This window comes from Harpia harpyja, chromosome 10 (genome assembly GCF_026419915.1).
Source record: "Harpia harpyja isolate bHarHar1 chromosome 10, bHarHar1 primary haplotype, whole genome shotgun sequence".
NCBI lineage: Eukaryota > Metazoa > Chordata > Aves > Accipitriformes > Accipitridae > Harpia > Harpia harpyja.
In genome coordinates, this window is record NC_068949.1 from 22,642,195 (window position 1) to 22,661,318 (window position 19,124).

Consider the following 19,124-nt stretch of genomic DNA (forward strand, 5'->3'; position numbering starts at 1 on the left):
GACCATGAATAATTCCCTTTTTAGGATCTTTAAATAAATAAAGCCTCTAGGATCCTAGCTAAGGTCTAATTTGAGTTAATTTATTTAAGAAAACATTAAGAAATACCAAATGCCACCTTCAACCAAACCACTGTTAAATATCCCTGTCTGGGAAACCTGTGATGCATTACATTGTCTTTCTTTTGCATAACCCTGTCTGTCAGTGTACATAACGTTTTAAGGGCATCTGTCTGGTCTCCTGACTTTCAGCTTCGTAATCATTTGCTCCAGTCCTCTGAAGACCTGGGAGAGGAAAGGTGCCTTACAGCATACCCTGTGGACTAACATCTGTAGCCTATTCCATATGTGACGAAGAAGCCATTTCCACAAGCTCGGGACCCCACAAAATGCAAAGCACCTTAGTAGCAGATTTTCAGCAGAAAGAGCTTTGTTGCATCTGAGTGTAGTTGTGGATGTATGGCATGAGGAGAGGAGCAGTGGCCACCTTCTACAGTCATTTGCCCTGGTGAATATATTGGCCAGTAAATTTAGTGCTTGGCAATATTCAGAATGACTAAAACTAATTAGCTAGTTATCAAGCTTCATTTGCCCCATAAGACTTGCTCCACTTAGTAGGTGATGTCGCTTTTTGTTTTGGCCTTAACTTCGCTTTCATCATCTCTCCTTTTTTTCATTTCTTGCATCTTTTCTTGCCAGGCCTCTCGCAGAGTAAATCTTATACACAAGAGGAAAACCACTTTTATGAGTAAACCATACCAAAAACAGAAACATACCACATTCCTGGTTCAATTCTACAGCTTGTTCCTCATCTGTAATGAGTGGCAATGCTTGTCTGTTGTTGTATTGTGGTTTGGAAAAGACAGTCTGGGGGAATGTCAGTGGTTCTTGCATTTTCTACAGAGCATTTCTTGTCTTCCTAGAAAGAACAGTTTTTCTTTTAAGATAAAGAGACTAGTCATTCTAAACCCAACGGGTGGTCACAAATAGCAATCAAGGAATTAAGTTTTATGCCTACAACACAGAATCAAACTCTGTTGAATAAGACCTCGGGAAGTCATATGGTCCATTCAGCAGTCCTGTGAAAACCTTTTATACCTGGCTGGTTCCAGGCATGTTTGTTCTTAAAAACCTTTAATGATTCCACAGCCCCTAGTGGCAGTCTTTCAGATGTTTAATTTTTCTGTCAGTTAGACATTAGAAAAAACATACTTTGCTGCTATCTTAGCTTGCTGTTTCTAGTTCTATCCGGAGTATACGTGGAAAGTAGTTTTTCTTTCTTGTAACAATCTTTTACATATTTGAAGACTGTTATCATGTCTCTTTTTAGTCGTCTTTTTCTTCAGACTAAACAAACGCAGTTCTTTCAATCTTTCCTCATATGTCATGTTTTCTAGATCTCCAGTCTTTTTTTTTTTTTTTTTCTTTCTCCTTCCTTGGACTCCATCCAGTTGCTTCATATCTTTCTAGAAATGTGATGCCCAAAACTGGGCGTAAGATTCCAACTAAGGCCATGTCAGTGCTGACTAGAGGGGGAAGAACTGCTTCACCTGTCCTACCAAAGATACTCTTGTTTTGTACATCAACCTGTGAATCTTTCCATTTAAATATGTTGTTGATGCACATTTTTCTGACACATTATTGCTCCAGACTACTTTCTGCAGAACTTCTGGCAAGCAAATAATTTTTCCATCTTGTATAGATGAAGATTCCTATCAAGTGTACATTACATTTGTCTTTATTAAAACAAATGGGAAGAAATTCACTCTGTGGATTCCCCCCCCAGATTTTTCAAGACCATTTTGATTTATCTTCTGGTAACATAATAGGGTTGCAACTCCCCCCACAGTAATGTGATCTTTAATAACAATGCTATATATTGCATCATGTAGATAATTAATAACACTGTTGAATATTGTTGGAATCTGGACAAACTCTTGAAGATATCATTTGATATATTGTTCCAGTTTGGTCAATTTTGAGTATGTTTTTTCAATGAGTTGTATACACCATTGTAAGCTAGTTCTGAATACACATTTCTTCTAAATTGTTTACGGAGATAGCACATAAGATGCTGTCAGAAGCCTTGCTGAAGTCCAGATGCTACATGCATTGCTGCTTCCATATTCCTTGGACTTGTTATGTTGCCATAGAAGGGAAACATGTTGTTCTGACATAGCAGTAGGTTCTTTCCTTGAAATGTGTATTAACAATTAGTAATCACCTAGTTACTACCATTCTATGTTGTAAACTCTTTTGGATGAATACTTGGTGTGTTGCCTCAGTGTGACCTATGCTAGTAACACTGCAGCAGTCCTGGAGAATTCTGCAGAATTTGCACTTGCTTTAATTTCCCCATTAAGTTTTGTTGTTACTGTTTTTGTTGCAAACTGTGTTGCAGCATGTCCTGCTCTTCTACAGTGACCTGAGCCCCTAGTGAGTCCAGGGCAGAGGATTGAAAATTAGGACCCTGTGAGCTGGGCTGCTTTTCTCTCCTGCCTGTACACAGGATATATAGCAAACCTGTTGTTGAATTTGTGTTTTTTACCCATTTTCTGCAAGACAGTTGATTCTGCTATGGAGATTCTGGACTGCAACACGCTGACCATAACACTGCTACTCCGATAAAATAAAGGTTACTCTAGGTACAAAATAATGGTGATATTTCCATTTGCTGTTGCTCTTTGTGAAGTGACCACTTTCTGAGTTATCCTAACATGCTTTCATCAAATCTCAGCCCTAATTATAGGCTATTGCTCTGTAGTTGGGCATTTTGCTTGTCTTTAGATGCACATTATGGTGAAGGTAATCACAGTGGAGTAATCCTTCTAAGAGCCTAGTGTTACAGTAAGGTTTTTTTGTCTGGACAGAAGAAAGTTGACTTGAGGCAATTTTCTGATTTCCAGCTCATGGTATGTACCATGTTCTCATTGCAAACCATCCATTTGAATGTGCCATTATAGCTGGTCACCTCAGACTTCGGTTCAGTAGAGGAAGGACTTCTTTCCCTAATTTTCAACTTGTTTTTTTTCCTCCTGACAACTTTCTAGAGTATTTTGCATTCTGGTCCAGAGAAACCATTTGCCAACCATGTTCACCAAATACAGCAGAATCGAACGGAGATCAATCAGTGAACTGTTCACCCTGTTTTAAAGGCAAAAAAGATGCACCCATTTCTGAGGATATCAGAGTGTTAAAGAGAGGCAGAAGGCAACATCATTAAAACCCCACTGTCTGTAAGCAGATAAAATGCCTGTGAAATTTGGCAAGAGTCACGGCTCTATGGGGAATTCCACTTCTTGAACAAGTTACTGTTCCAGTGATTCACTTATCTATAAATCTTGTGGGTATTTGACATGGATGTGTTTGGGAACACAGAGTGGTATGTCTCTCTTCTCCCTTGGTCCCTGCTTTGCAGGAAGGAAGCAGGTTTCTAAGTACACTCATAGCCCTGACCCTTCATTTGCAGGCGCTTTCCTGATTGTGCCACTGAAGTTTGTGCAATGGCTAAGATAAAATAAACTTCACCATTGCCTTCTGTTTGTTGTAGAGCTAAACTTAGAATGTGTTGAATATCAATTCTTGCTTTGGTCTTCTGCTTAGTTGTAAACTTAATTTCAGTCAGTCTGTGTATTTGATTTTTAAGTCCTATAATTCTTTCACTACATAGGGATTCTCTTGTGGAGAATTCATTTTTTTCCCATGCTTCCTGCTACCCATCAAATACTAGAGCAGTGACAGAGCTGGGAACCCCAGTATCTTCCTGCAGGCTTGTTCAGTGCAGATGTGAAGTTCAGCAGAGTGCTGAACTTGACCCTTCCTGTCCTAGGACTCCCAAAGCAATAATTGTGCAAAATTTAATAAAAATCCTCATTCATAGTTTTGAAAGCTCTTCTCTAGCATTCCCATGTTCTCCTACAAGAGTAGGATTGTGGCTTGTTCAGTGCACCATGAAGTCTGCTCTGTGCATGGATTTTGTCCACCGTGTTGTTAGGTGTTGCCCTTCTCCTTCTAAATTTTCTTTGTTATGCCAGTCTAAATATGTGCCTCCTCTTTGGATCTGTCACCAGATGATCTGTACTCTTTCTTAGATATTTTTAACCCAACAGTACCAAAGTAGCTCTTGAATATCTTTTGTTCATAGTTCAAACTGAGCACTTCTGGTTGGTTATTGTGTCCCAGCTCATGGCAGCCTTTGCTGTGAAAAACTGCATGCACTTAGGTCTAGAGTGATAAAAATACATACTTAAGAGAGGCTGGTAGTAGCCCAAGACCCGGAGCCAAATTCTGTTTCTGATTTCTGCCTTCATATTCTTTGCTGAACTGCTTCAGAGTTAATTTGTTTAAGGGAATTTGTAGCAGTAGTGAAATGCTGTCCTCAGCATCTATCAGAATTATTGCTTTTTCAGATTTTTCCTACTTCTGACTTTTTCTCCAAAATATACTTACACCTGAATTCTTTTTATTTTAACTTCTATCTGTCAGCTTCTCTCAGCATAAACCACAATTTTGGACTGGCCCTTATTTAAAATGGGGAGGGAATGGTATAGAAATCTCTCGTGAATTAGAAGAATTGTTTTGACCCAGTTCAGTTTTATTTCCTTTGATAAGTGGTCTGTCCTCTTAGTACCTCTGTCTCGTGGGAGTGATTTTGATGGATGTGTATAAAAAAAGGCCTCCTGTCTGTGTGCCCTTAAATGATGGTTATGATCAAGGTGCGAATTGCTGCAAGGATCAAGAAGGATGCTGTGCTTCTGTGTGCAGCCCAGCTGGAGAATCTCACAATGCTCATAACTAACCTGGATGGGAAACGTGGTACATTGATCAAGTCTGCAGACCTAATACTAGGCTTCTTGTCTTAGTGGTATCAGCCACAACTTAAGGTTCACTCATTCCTTATTTTGAGATATTACTCTTGATAAGCAAGCCCTCACTTCCCCCCCCCCCCCCCCCCCCCCGCTGCCAATTGGAATGTTTTCCTATCACCTTTTCCTTAGCAAGAGATTTGAATTGCTTCCTTAGTGAACAAGAAAAAAACGTAGGCTGTGTTTTGCTGTAAACAGCAGATTTCCTTGTTTTCATTTGGCTGCAGACATCCAGACTGACTTTGCAATTGGGACAGAAAGGATGTTATGTGCAAAGAATAGTTAAAATGCTGGGGATTCTCCAGTGGTTTGGCCATGCTTGCTGCCCTATGGAAACTCAGCAGTTTCCAAGTGGGATGCTCCTGCTCCTGGCCTGCTGTTTAAAGCTGCTGCCCTGCAATTTCTGTTGCTGGGGGACTGCTGCTTTTCTTGGGTGAAACTGGTGTGGAGAGGGGATGGTGTGGGGAAGAGGGGGGATGGGGGGAGAAGAGACCTTGTAGCAAGAGTTATGCTTTACAGGTTTCTCAGTTACTGAGGACTGTTTTCCTTGGAAGTGTCACGAGGCTGTCTGAGAGGACAGCAAGTTGCTGTGCTTCCTAAGAGGTCAAACATGATGTTCTTGGCCTTAAGCCTTTAACCTGCTCTCCTCTTCCCCCCCTCCCCTCTTCCCCTTCCACCCTGCCCCCCCACCCCAAATAAAAAACCCCAACCACCAACCACTCAGAAAAACCCCAAACAGAACATCAGCTAGAGTGCATTCCTGCTGGGAAGTTTGAGCCTTTGAGCTGCAAGTTACCATTTATTATTTCCAGTCCCAGCACTGTTAGGGTTTTAGGTGAGTGCCTATGCATGTCTGGCTGAGAGGAGGCTCCCCAGAACCCCAGGCAGTCCAGCTTTTTATTTCTCATTCTGATTCTCTCAGTTACTTTTTTTTTTACTACCTATTGTTTATTTACCTCTTCTTGTTTTCTCCTTTTTCTGCTTCCTCTTCCCACAGCTTTTCCTGTAGTTTTGAGAAAAATGTTTCTCCATGATCCCCCTCAATTTGGGAATGGAGTAACAATTGCATTTTCTTCCTTGCCAGTGGATATATTTATTCTCTATGTATTTGTGATCTGTACTACAGAGGTATTCAGATTCCGTTATTTGTCTGTTCAGCTGTGAGATTTATCTGTATGCAAGCAATCCCTTAAAAAAAAAAAAAATAGTGAGATGATGGCCAGACTCAGTGCACTCAAACTCAAAGGTACTGCAAAAGCCAGAGGAGGAGGATTCCCCTACTTCCCCCCCGCCCCCCCTAGTTAGAACAGCGTTGAGGAAGTGGAAGGAGCCTCCTTTGGGGTTCCCCCTGCCCGAGCACCAAACAGAACAGAGGGGTGGCTGCACTCTGGTGAAATTGTGCAAGTGACAGCCTGCCTTTTGAACAGAGCTTGCCTGGGTGGCAAGGTTTCATGACTGTCCTGGGCAATGCGAGGAAAGAGTTGTGAAAATCAGGTTAATACAGCAAGGCTGGGGGGATATTAGGCAGAACACCTGTCTGCACGGGCAGGACCACTGCTTTGCAACACCAAAGGCTGATTCATCCCTGATGGCAGAAATGTGTGTAGCGAAGTTGCAGAGCCTGTATGAGAGACCTAAAATTTGTCACAGCCTCTATCTTCATTTTATTAATTCTAATAAAGTGGGTTCCCTGTGTATTTTCTTTGAGATACCAATAAAGTTGGCTTGTTATTATTTTGGGGCTTTTTAGAAAAAGCTCTCATATAATACTAGTTGTTATCAAAACTACTTTGCTTATCTGGTATGTGGATAATTGGAAATTATTAGTAACAATTCTGGATGGTCGTGATTGCACTGCTATCAGGAGAGTAGGAAATATTCCTGCTAAGGCACTCTTTTGGCTCATGTAATGTTTAAGTAAGGCATACTAAATGTTATGTATCATGTGCTGAACTTCAGCCTTTCAACATAGACATTGCAAATTCAAAGGAAAAATAACGTTTAGTTGGCACTGAAATGTTTTTAAAAAATACTTTGTGTTTTCTTTTTTTTACTTTTGCGTTTTACTTCTGCAGAAGGACCGGTTTCGTACCAGGAAGGATACTGTTCTCCCTACAACTTCTTTCTAGGCTGTGAATTTCTGTGCATAAGGGAATTTCCCCTGACTTGGCACCATGTATGGCAGAAAGGGCACTGCCTTAACCTTGTTTTCCAGGGACAGAGTGCTAAAAAGGTTACAGTGAGAACAGTGGGGAGGGGGGGGGGGAAAAACACCTCTGCGTGTGTGCGCCTTTTTATACTCCCTTAGGACTGTTCCTTGTCTGTCTTTGCAGAGCCTGCAGCAGCTTGGTTCTGCCTGAACCGGAGCAGAGTGTTAACAAGCCCTTCTTCTCTTCCATTTTCTAAAGCTTTACAGCTGCAATTGGTGTGAAATGCTGTGGGCTTGGGGAGTTTACAGCAAGCTGGTATATATCCAGCATACTGTAACCTCTCTGTGTCAGATTTGGAAGGAGGAGGGAAAGAGTATGTGTTCCTAAGGGACTGGTTAACAGCAGCATGCTATGTCCTGTTAGCTAACTGTCCTACTGCTGTTAGTTACTGCTCTAACAAAGCTGGTCATTAGCTGCTGGAGCAGATGATTTCTAGAGGATTATTTGCATTACACAATTTAATGCTTTTTAATAGCAAATTTTTAATTAAAAGGAGAGTCCTTTTGGAAGCAGCCTGAGCAGCTGCAGCTGAATTCTGCGTGTTTAATGTAATTAGAGAAACAGCTGGGGTGGGAGCTGAGCACCCAGCTCACAGGCAGTCACAGGGTGATGGTGGCTCCTCGCGGGACAGGCATCCTGAGTGATGCGAACCGTGCGGGAAGTGTCCTGGCGCACAGCCAGGCTCGGAGGTGGTGGGACAATTCCCATGTTGGCTGCCCAGGCTGGTGAGCAGCTGGGGAAGTGGAGAGTGGGTGGTAGCCATCTGTGTCAGTTTACTTGTCACTTGTGCTGCCACGGACGATAGCGCTCAGTTTGCAGTCTGTCGGGCCGTGTATATTTGTATCTATAGTTTCAGCGTCTCCTGGCATGTTGGAGAATATCTTTGGAAGAGGGCATCAGGCAGGTTTTAGCCTCCAATTTTATTCTGCTGCTTCTGGTATGCACTGTCTCTTGAAGTATGGCCCTTGTGGTATCTCTTACCTCCTCCTTTTCTGCATGATACAGGCAAATGTCTGATGTCTGGTTGGAAACTGCTGAGAAGTGAAGCTGTGGCTGTTTCTAATGAGTGGCTGACCTTTAAATAGGATTGTTGAGTCCAGAAGATCCCAGAGCGCTTTTGAGTTTGCACTACTAAGGCTGTGTTGCAGTTACCATGACCCGGGAGAGAACCAGAAATCTTTGTTGCCTTGTATTGACTCTGCTGCAGGTACTGCAACACAGGCAACTTCATTTGGGGCTCCCAAATGATATATAATCACAGTACACGATGTGTGTTGGTGCAGAGGTACTTGGCTAATAGTGTCCTTTATGTTCCCATAATACCCAAATGCTTTACACTTAGGAACGCCAGTTAACCTAGATTTAGCAGACAAGATTACCCTACCCTGTAGCTTTAACACTATCCCTAAGGACAGGCAAAGGCCATTGGAATGTAGAAGCAAGCATATTTCAGCGCATGTTACCTTTTCCTAAGCAGAGATGAGTAATTGCAAAGTGAAGATCTTGGGAACTGTCCCGTGAAATTCTTCTTCTGCTTGTGTACTTGCCTTTTGTTGTGACTTCAGTAACTACTTTGCTTGCAGAGATTTACTTGCAGCAGGTAACCAGAAACCACCCTGTGTTACAAGAGCCTGCCTGCCCCAGCCATGGGCTGAGCCCCCAGGCAGCCCTGCTCCACTGTTTGCTGTGGATGTGGGATACAGGGGAATGTTCATCCTGGGGCTTATGTGGCAGGCATAAATGCTCCTGGCCTGTTATGCTTGACATAAGACTAAAAAGATAATAATAATCAGCACACTGGGCAGAGTGAAGGGAAGGTGTGGGTCAAATCTAGGCTAGGCATAACCTCTGTTTGCGACCCCAATATCAGTTGGCCTTTTACGTGTGACCTTTTAAAAATGAGATGCCTATGGCTTTTCAATGCTTCTTTATGTTCCTGTAGTTCAGGTGGACTTTTATAAAAACAGAAAGTTCTTTTCTGATTTCTTCATGATTCACTTCAACTTTTGCATTCACAGAGTCTTGCTTTGTGTGACTCGGCAGCAGTTTGCGTTGGTTGTTAGGCTGGTACAGTTTGTTATGAGGGAGATTTTCCTCTTATGCTCAGTTGCTTTGTATCACGCTCAGGCATTGGAGAGCTGCGGCTGCCTGTACAGGGTCATTTTATTCAGGCAGGGAATGCAAACCACGTGGCATGACTGTTACTGTATTGCTGTTTCTCACTAAAAGGCTTAATTTTCTGTAGTTAATATGCAAGGACTGATTTCCTACATCTGTAAGAATCCCTATGTAAAAAGTGTTCAGTTAGGAAGGAAGTACGGTTTGAGTCACTGCTTCTGGGCGTCAGAATCAGTTAATATAAATAATCTACCTCATCTTCTGGTGAATAGAGTGAGATCAGGTTCCTTGGCAAGTACTGGACTCTTTTGTAGTTTGGTCGTCTTTTGGAAGACCCTGTGTTGCTGTTGTGCAACTTCCCTGTTGCTGCAGCTTGAGACTCTTGTTGTGATGTGTGCCTTTGTCTAGCCTGCTGCACTAGACATAGACGTCACTGCTCCCCTGACAAAAGCAAAAAAAAAAAAAAAAGGGGTTCTGTAATATTTTTGAAGAAAATGTTAACTGGATGAATACTTTTGGTTTTAGTTCTCTATTTTTCTTATCATGGATAGTCAGTTTTGGGGAATCCTTTACCCTCCAACATCTACATATGATTATATTTTTCACCCTCTCGTGTCAACAGGTTACACAGGTACGAACAGCCAATGTGGGCTCTGCTCAACTGCTTGGTTGAAGCTGAACTTGTGGTAGTAATGGAGATGTTAGATGGTGTGTGAGGACCAGCAGCCTGTAGAACAAATGGGATCTCCTTTTCATGGGAAAGTGTCTGAAACAGAGGACAACCCAGTATTCAGGTTCCTGTTACCCACTGTTGGAACTGGCCATTCGGGAACCTGTGTCCTGCCTTCAGGTGGAGGGCACTTGCATAGGACATCTGTAAAGCAAAGAGGGCTCTATACTGTCTGGAAGGTGGAGGTATCAGATGGCGTCTGAGGTTTGTGTATCTTTATGATGAATGTTAACACAATGTGTCGTATTTATGAACCAAAGTGGAGAGGAGGCCAGGAAACTTTTTAAATGCTTTTATCCTTAACATGAGCTAAAGGTGGTGGAGTTACTTCTGAATGTATGCCATTTCATGGGCTGGCTGAATGGTTTTGGAAAAGGCAGATCATGTTTTTCAGCTGACAGTCCCTGGTAGTTAGCACTGTATTAGAAAGCAGAGCATTTTAACTTGAGTGTCGGCAGAGTGAACCATGGCATCAGAGCTGCTGATTGCAGTAGCCTTGCTGGTCAGGAAGGCTCTTGTGGCTCTGCAGGAGGGTAGGTAAGCGAAATGTTAGAGTGAAATGGCACTGGGTGCTCTTGCTGTTCTGCTACTGGGTATTGCTTTTGTTTATTCCCATCAGCATCGGTATGAAGTAGGTGTGGGCTGGAATTGAAAGTCACAAGAGTTTTGGTATATTCAGATTTTTCTTAATCGTTTTTGACTCCCCTTATTGCTGCCCTTCGCCACACTTTAAGCCTAGTGTTTTGGGCTGTTGCTAATTATTCCCATGCAGGGGGGTGGGGCCCACTGTCATCTTTCCTATAGCTTTTCTGGGTTTTGCTGTTCTACAGTTACTCCCCGAGCTTTGTTACCTCAGCAGATTAAATCTTGGGCAGATTTTGTTCTAGCATCACTCTGGCCTGTCACGAGGAAGCAGCTCCCTTGTTAAGTTAATGACCTGCGTTCTGCCTCCAAGGCCTTCTTTTGCTGTGCAGCCCTAGGGTGATGTATAGCGTCAGTTATGAACTGTCTCTGCCCTCCTGTCATGGTTACGCACCTAAGGACGCAAATAGTGTTTTACTGTCCTTGAAGGCTCTTTCTGCTGCCTCTGCCAGTCTCTGCCAGCTGACGTGCTACTGCCTTCCCTTTTCGTAACGTATCTGACAAAATTGCTTTCCTCAGGACAAAGAAATAGTACCAATCAGCTCATTTATGTTTTATTTTCTGATGTAATTTGCTGCCTGCATCTTTGCGTCAGAGTTTATCGTTCACTGTGTCTCAATTCTACCTGCAGACGTGTTTGCTGTTCCCTTTTCATGGCCACTGCTCTCAGCCTGCTGGTGGCCATGCTCCTCCTCTGTAAGGATTTCATTCGTGCCACTTTCCTCTCTGCTTGGTGTTTCTTGCAGCAATTCGATGACCTTTCGGGAGCCAGAGGAAGGAGAATGCTTTTTCGTGCACACCAAGCATCACTAGACATGACCTTATTAGCACATTCAGCTTTCCTTGAAGTTTCTCCATCTGTTTCCTCTTTATAAGGTCTACTCACAGACTTTTGCATGTGTCTTGGGCCTCAGCTCTTGTTCATGTGCCCGTCTCCTGCATTCACCTCAAATAGTCTTGTGCACTGGAGTGGAAACTGCCCTGCACTGGGAATCCAAGTGTCTGTTTCAGCCTCTTCCCATCTTGTTTCCAGTCTTGAATGGAAATCTTTTCTCCTGGGAAGTACCCTTCTTGCTTGCATTTTTGTAATGCTACCTCTGCTGGTTTCTGCCAAGTGCTCGGGAGGCAACTTTTCTTGTAAACACAAAGTTGTATTGCAATGAAGTTATTACAAAGCCAAATAAAACTGCTTACTTGGAAGAAATTTTTTTTTGCAGCAAATTATTTGAGGAACATATTTCTTAAAGGTGATGTGTCTGTATTTTCATGCTATAGGAACAACATGTTGTACCTGAAACACCTGCTGTACCAGTACTCTAACTGTACTTGCTTGTTTGCAGCATTATGCCGGGTGGAGTGCTCCTCCCAAACCCCTGCGGTTAGATGCAGTAGAAATGCTAAGGAAAGGAAATTCGTCAAGAGACCAGCCCAGAGAGCTTGTAGATTAAGGCAGGAAAAATATAGCAAACTACAGGCAGAAAATAAGGAAAGAATTAAATCCTTTTAGGAGAGGTACTGGCAGTGGTATCTGCACATCTGTGCTACTCTCAATTTTGAGTTTGTGTGTGTTTGCGTGCATGTGGAAGGGTGCCTTAGCAAAGGAGAGTTGCAAGGAGGATTAGAAGAGAGCATTGAGAACATTTGCAAAAGCTGTTCCATATGAGGTAGGAGCATGTGCCAAGTGCTAGTTTGAAACATTCCCAAGATGGTGATGGTAGCTGATGTCATGCCCAATGAGATGCAAACTGACCTCTTGATACTGACCGAGAGAAAATCATGATGTTGGGAAAAGTCAAGACAGGTCACCTGTATTTTATGTGAAAGAGAATGGAAGACAGGCAAGAGACGCAAAGGTACCATTAAAGTGGCAGAGCAGAATAACGAGATTTTTCTTACAGGGATGAGAACGGTAATGTTACTTTGGTCAATACTCAATTACAAGGTGTTACAGTGGCTGAGACCCAGTCTAGTCTCAGCTAGTTGCTTTAGTTGGGTGAATCAATAGGGAAGGACTGTAGATGGGCATGTGAAGAAGACAACTCATCCTAGTCAGGCTGTGAAGGTTTAGGAATTGAGTCAAATAGGATTGCTAGTTTGTGACCCCAATTGGCAGGGAAAATAGTGAAGTTTTCCAGCAGGGGAGACAATAGGAGGTAGGTAGCATTGTGAAATTAAGGGCTTAGTTTCTCCTCTTGGGTTAGAATTAGTGCCTAGGTATCCAAGAAACATCAAAGAAATTGAGATTTTGATTCAGACAGGAGGAAATGACACTGTGCTGGCTGCATAGATAGAATAGTTATTGCCCACATGTAACATGGCGAAAGGAAGACAGTGCCCCAGAGACCTCAGAATACCAGGGGGTAGTGGCCCATCACAGGGGTAACTCCAATCCTGTAGGTTAAGGGGGACAAGGAAAGGGAAAATATGAAGGTTAATTTAGGCAATAGGAGCAGAATTAGGAGGGCATAGGTAAGGAAGCTGAAGAAGGATGAAGTTTTGAGAAGGGGAATGTGATCAGATATGTCTGTGGTAACAAACAGGTGAGCAAAAATGAGACAAGAAACTGGCTCTGAATTTTGAGTAAGGATTTTGGGTGTAAGAATGAAGTGAGGAAAAGGAAGTAAAAGGGAACTTCATGGAGCTTTACAGATGAAAGGCAGAAGGGAGATCAATGGCACTGACATGCAGGTGGCGTCAGAAGTAAATTTTTTGGGTTGGGGGCTTGTTTGGAGATTCTGAAAAGGGTTTGTTTTGGGAAATAAAAATGGGTGGGGAGAGATGGCAAAACATGAGCGTGAAGGAAAGAGTAGGCAGATGTGAAAGGAGGGTACTGAAGCATTAGAGAAGGAGAATGAACAGGAGGTCAAAGATATTTACAGTTTGTTTTGACGCTGGGAAGGGGTGGATGTATGTGAAGGACACCCATCTGTTCCTTTGAGATAATGGAAGGAAACAGGTCACTAAGTGAGCACACAAAGTGAAGGGCATGGGGAATTAATAGACTGATTGGGTTGAGGGAGAACTTGGCTGTGTGCATGGGTTTGATTTGTGAAGTGTCATATTTGCTACATGCTCTGTAAATCTCCATTTCTTGATTATGTTTTTGCAGTGCGGCTCCATGACAGTATTTCAGAAGAAGGTTTCCATTACCTCGTCTTTGATCTGTAAGTGTCTTTCTTTGGCTTTGATCCTTCACCAGTGATACAGGCACGTGGATGGTTGACTAAGAGTGGAATAAAAAACACCTGCATTAATATATTCTCCCTTTCTCTTTTGAGACCTGTAGATACCTCTGGCCTATTTGACAAAAATCCATTGACTGTGTGGTAGGGGATGGACCAGGAAAGCTCCTGGCAGCAGGTGTAAGTGTGGGATGGCAAAGGATGGCTATCCTGTATAGGGAGGCTGTTTGACTTTTGTCTCTGAGGCAGCCTGGAGGGGGTCAGAGGAGGGATGTTCTGCCCAAGCTTAGCATATACTAAGCTCTGTAGAGGTGCATGGGCAATTCGTGCCCAGTGTGTCAACAGTGTCCTGTACACTGCTGGTGAACTAGCAGTCCAAGGGGTCAGTCACATGGATGTACCAGTGCTGGTGCCATCATGGTGGAACTCTGCCCTGGCTCCCCTGTGCTGCAGGTCAGTGGTGGAGCTCTGCCCTGGCTCCCCTGTGCCACAGGTCCCCACACAGGCTGTGGGAAGGGGCCCAGACAGGCGGCCACGTACGTCCTGTGCAGCCTTGAGCTAGATGTGCGCAGGCTGTGTAACCTCCCTTGTTCTTTTGCACTCCAGGGTTACTGGTGGGGAGCTCTTTGAGGATATTGTTGCCAGAGAATACTATAGTGAAGCAGACGCCAGGTAAGACTGTTTCCAGACCCTTCTGTGTATGTGCCATGTGTGTTGGCAAGTGGAACGAGTGTCCTGACTACTGTTCTGTGCATGGCTTTGTTCTGACACTCTTGCTCCCCATCTGGAAAAAACAATTCCTCTTTCTGCTATTAGCATAAAATATTGTCACCAGTCAGCCTAACTCACCGCAGCTCTAGCCCTTGCCGCTTGCAGACGCTTCTGTCTTTCCTGCTTGCAGACGCTGTGCTCTTTGCTGGGAGACCCGTTGCTAGCGGCTTTGTCTGCCTAACCTTTCTGGTGGGTGGTGACAGTGTGTCCTTAGTGAGCAAACGTAGGGGAGAGCTGTCCTGTGGCTGTGACAGCACTGCCTGCTTGGTCTCTGCCTTCTCCTAGTAGGGATTCTAGTGATGTGCCATTGCTGTTGGGCAGACCCACTAAATTTGCCTGTGTCTAGATAACGGTTTACGGGGCAGGGGGGAGATGGGACTTTGAAGGCTATGTTTCTATGGAAGCCCTCTCTGTGAGCCGGTTGGTGCAGTGAGAAAAGGCACAATATATGAGAGCAACCTTTATATTTTAATATTAAAAAGATGTAGAGTTATGCCCTTCTTTTTCTGAGTGTCCCCCCTCTCTCCCATGCATGAGCTTCCTGAAGTGGCCTGTGCTTGTTCCTTTGCTGTTTGTACAGGGTGGATGTTTTGTGCAGTGGTAGCTGAGGCTGTTCTCTGACCCATCCGTTTGCTGGACATGTAGCGTTTGGAATCAAACCTGGGATTAGGCAGCTCCTGTTCTGCTTTAGCAGGGCCTGGCAGTGGCCCGATGGTGACGCTTCACCCCTGCTTATTCTGCACCCATGTTCTTATCCCATCCTAACCCTTGCTGGAGCAGGAATTCGGGGAGCCATGAGAGGAGAGGCGTAAGAAGGGAGTAGTGGGTGCTGCTGCAGGATGAGCTTGGTAGGCAGTACTGTGAGGAAGATCGTACTGAGTGCAAGGAAGCAAAGAGTATGACCTGGTGTGTTAGTGTAGGTACTGTTGTGGAGTCTGTGGGCGCTTATTTGCTTTCCCTGTGGTACACTTACAGCCTTTGTCATCTGGGCATTACACAATGCTTTCAAATGAGGCATTGCACTGTGCGCTCTGCCATGAGCCGTCTACTGATGGGGAAGGCCAGTGGGCCCGTCATCTCTGATGGCGCTCCTGGTAGAGAGGTCTGAGAGCCCTGTAGATGTTTTCAGTGGGGTTTACAGATGTTGTAGGCACAGCATCTCTGACAGATACATGGTCACTCAAGCTATTCTGCCTTGAAGTTGGGAAGTTTTGAGGTTATCAGTCATCATCCTTCCCCCTGTCCCTCTTGCCAATGCCTGTTCCCTGAAATGGTCAAGAGCTGGCAGTGACCAGCACTGCTCAGGAAAATAATGGCAGGGTTAGGGGAAAAGGAGAACTGTCTATTGCTCTGTGAGCCTTCTTCAGGGTGCTCAGGCCTCTGACTGTCAACCGGCCAGGTTTTGCAGTGCCCACCAGATGACAGAGTAAAACTCCTCCCTTTCTCTCCCCATGCCGAGCTGAATTCCAGAGCAGGCTGGGAGAGCGAGGGAACGAGGTCTGTGCCAATCCGCCGCGCTTGGCTCGCCTGGGACACCTCACACTTTTGCCATTTTTGGCCAGAAAATCTCTCTCGCTCAGACTCGGCTCTGTTCTAATTATACATTTTTGTTTTGGGAGCGGGGAGATATTCATGGACTCCGACCCTGAGGATTGTACTGCCAGCTCCGGAGGGGTGGTGGTAGCGAATCCACAGTGCTGCACCTCCTCTCCTCTTCCTTCCCTTGCCCTCTTCCCATCTTTTCCAAAAGCCAATTTCCCTTCCCTCAAATATTTCACTCATTTCAAATTTGTTCCCCTGAGATTTGTAGAATTTGGTGAGCGGACTGACTGATCCTGCAGTGAGGACACAGACCCATCTGAGTTGCCCTCATGTGGGTGCTTACTGCCTAGCCATAGTTGTCAAAATCCCTACTCCATTCCACATTCACCCTTGGGAGCTGAGTAAATGTTTAGTGGAAGAGATGTTTTCAACAAGAAATCTCACCCGTGGGTGTGTTGTGCTGTTCTTATGCAATAGGTGTAAACAACATCTTGCTTTTGCCCCCTGTGGTTACAGCAGTGAGAGTGGCAGAGAAAGGGTTTTCTGTGAACTGGGGGAGTGCAGCACACTGCACTTAACAGGGAATGAGCCTGCCTCTCAGATCACTAACTCCTTAAGTGGGATCTGTACTTAAAAGGCACCCAGCAAGCGGGTGTGTGCGCACATTGTGTATGTAAAGTGCTTGAGATGCTGCTCTGAAAGCTTTGCAAACTGGCAGGCGCCCAGGAGTCATCATCCTGAATTTGCAGGGGGACGCTGCTGCTCTCTAAAAGTTTATTCTTTGCTTGGGACTAGCCCAGCTGAATGTTTCCTGGAGTGATTGGGTCTTGCTTGCCCAATCTTGGCTGCTGTTTGCAGATACTCGGGTGCCTCAGTTCTCCTGTGTGGGGTGGGCACTGTTGGCTGAAGGAACAAGTGAGGTGCTTAGTGTGATGGGGAGGAAAGGAAGGAGATGATGGGAGGCAGGAGAGAGGCTTTGTGGTCCTGCTATAGATAGGATGTTTAGCATCCTGTTGCTGAGGGGGGTGGGGGTGTCCAGCTGTGACAGTACTGAGCTGTGGCAGCCAGTGGGCATGATGAAGGAATTCAGCCTGGGGTCTTGAACTTGCCCTGGTACAAATATAAAAGTTAGGGAAATAGTTCTGGGATGAGATGAGATGCCAAGTGTATGTGTGCGTGTGTGCATAACTCTGTGTGTCTCTCCCTTTATCTTGCAGCCACTGTATTCATCAGATACTGGAGAGTGTGAATCACATTCACCAGCACGATATCGTGCACAGGGACTTGAAGGTAATATTTTCTCCGTGCCACAGAGGCTGAGGAGAGCAGCCAGGGGATCTTTGGAAGAGGCAAGACAGGAATACTGTGTCGCCAGCTGGCAGGGTTTTTTTTTTTAACTTGAACTGGGCTCGGGGGTTCCTGAAGCACAAATTCGCTCCTTCAGAATTTTCTAGAGGGTGTGCTGAACTCCTGAGGAAGTTTTCAGTCTTCATGAACCTTGCCAGCTCTCAGCCTCTCTGAGGCAGCTCCAGGATGGAGTAGTTGTGAACCTTGGAGTGCGGTAGGCTTTCAGAGAAACTTGGGTAGGATTCATTTTAATGAAGGACGCTTTCTAGTCTGCCATTGAAGAGATCTCTAGAGACCTGGGGCAATGTCTGTTCAATCTGCCAGGATGAGTTTGTATGCATAAGGCATGTATATTTTTATTCTTCACTGTTGCCAAACACATGCCATTGGGCTAGGGCAGAGATGCACAAGAATTTTTTGTGTCATGTCTTTCTTCTCTCATCAGTAGAAGTGCTTTTAATCTAAACCCAAAACTGCTGGCTAGTTAAACACTGGGTGAATCAACCATTTGCCACATTATAACACATTTATAGACCCAGAGCCCCCGCAGTGTAGTTACTTAAACTCCCTTCCCACGCAGTGCCAGCTGTACTGGGAGCTGGGCAGGCTCCAGAATGAAGAGGTTTGTGCGGGAAGGTCTGCCTGCCCTGCAGCCTTCTCTGTCTAAAGTGGGAATGGTGATGGCCACCAGTGGTCCAGTTAAATTAATGCAGGATGACACCTGCTACTAGTGTTGGTTTTGGTTTGTTATACAATGCATAAGGGGAAAAGTACAAAAATATTTTGCAGAAAGCAAGGTAAAAGCATGTTGCAAGCTCAGTGGCAGTATTCCCCCGGTGTTTTGATCTAGTGGACAGCTGTTAACCCTTAGTGTTTCTGGCAAACTCCTGTGCAACACTTCTGGCCGCCTGATTCAGAGCACTCTGAAAAGATGCAAGTGATCTACTATGGAATGGCTGCTCTGGATTAGAGCTGACACCTGCTCTTGAGAAAGCAGACTACAAGAGGCACTACTGCCCCAAATTAGGGCCTCTATGAAAATCAGTAGTTTTTCCAGTACAGGATGGTTTAAGTTTTCCTTTGCATCCTGTGTTCAGATATAATCTGTTTGCTTCCCAAGTTTTGTTTGTGTGAAAATTGTGAACTTGTTTAGAACTTATCAGCTGCTAGACACTCCCCACTGCAGTTAATGTGTTTCTTCTGTTACTTGCTCTGATTCACTGAAACTCTCCAGGCCTGAGGAGTAGCCATTCCTTTTAGCAATAAAAGATCCTGTGCTCTTTATTTAATAATTAGCTCCTTGCCAAAAGCTTGGCCTTCAGGATCAGTGTGTAATAACTGCAGAGCTTGTTTCAAGTGAAGCTTTGTCTTTTGCAACTCCCTCTCATAAGCCTGTCTTTTGGCTGACATGTTCTTAAAGAACTTAAAATGTTGGGCTGCCCATAGGGACCATAAGAAATTAGGGAATGCATTCACATCCTTACCAAAAAGTATGTGAAACCTGAGACAACCCATCTGTTGGCACACATGCACATGGATAAGCACCATTAGCCTTAAGGTGTTTGTAGCTGTATTTTAGAAGCAAACAGTGCTTAGCTAGCACAAGCCGGGCCTAAATTTCACTGTTTCTTAGTCAAGCCAAGCCCAGGTGTGATCTGAAGTTGGGAGGGATTTTCAGAAGACTTCGTTGGTCTTCTGCTTTAGGGACTTGTTTACACTG

The 19,124-nt window shown here is 44.4% G+C and overlaps 1 protein-coding gene across 18 annotated transcripts in view; it reads left to right on the forward strand.

Annotated features, from left to right (window-relative positions):
- Window positions 1–19,124, forward strand: part of CAMK2G (calcium/calmodulin dependent protein kinase II gamma) — a 137,990-nt gene that overhangs the window by 71,061 nt on the left and 47,805 nt on the right. For all 18 annotated transcript variants that reach the window (XR_008236900.1, XM_052799020.1, XM_052799019.1 and 15 more), the window contains 3 exons: window positions 13,672–13,726; window positions 14,351–14,416; window positions 17,275–17,347. Coding sequence is in view for 17 of the 18 variants with exons in the window: in XM_052799020.1 (XP_052654980.1) it covers window positions 13,672–13,726; window positions 14,351–14,416; window positions 17,275–17,347 (194 nt within the window). In the remaining variant the exon portion in view is untranslated. The remainder of the gene's footprint in view (window positions 1–13,671; window positions 13,727–14,350; window positions 14,417–17,274; window positions 17,348–19,124) is intronic.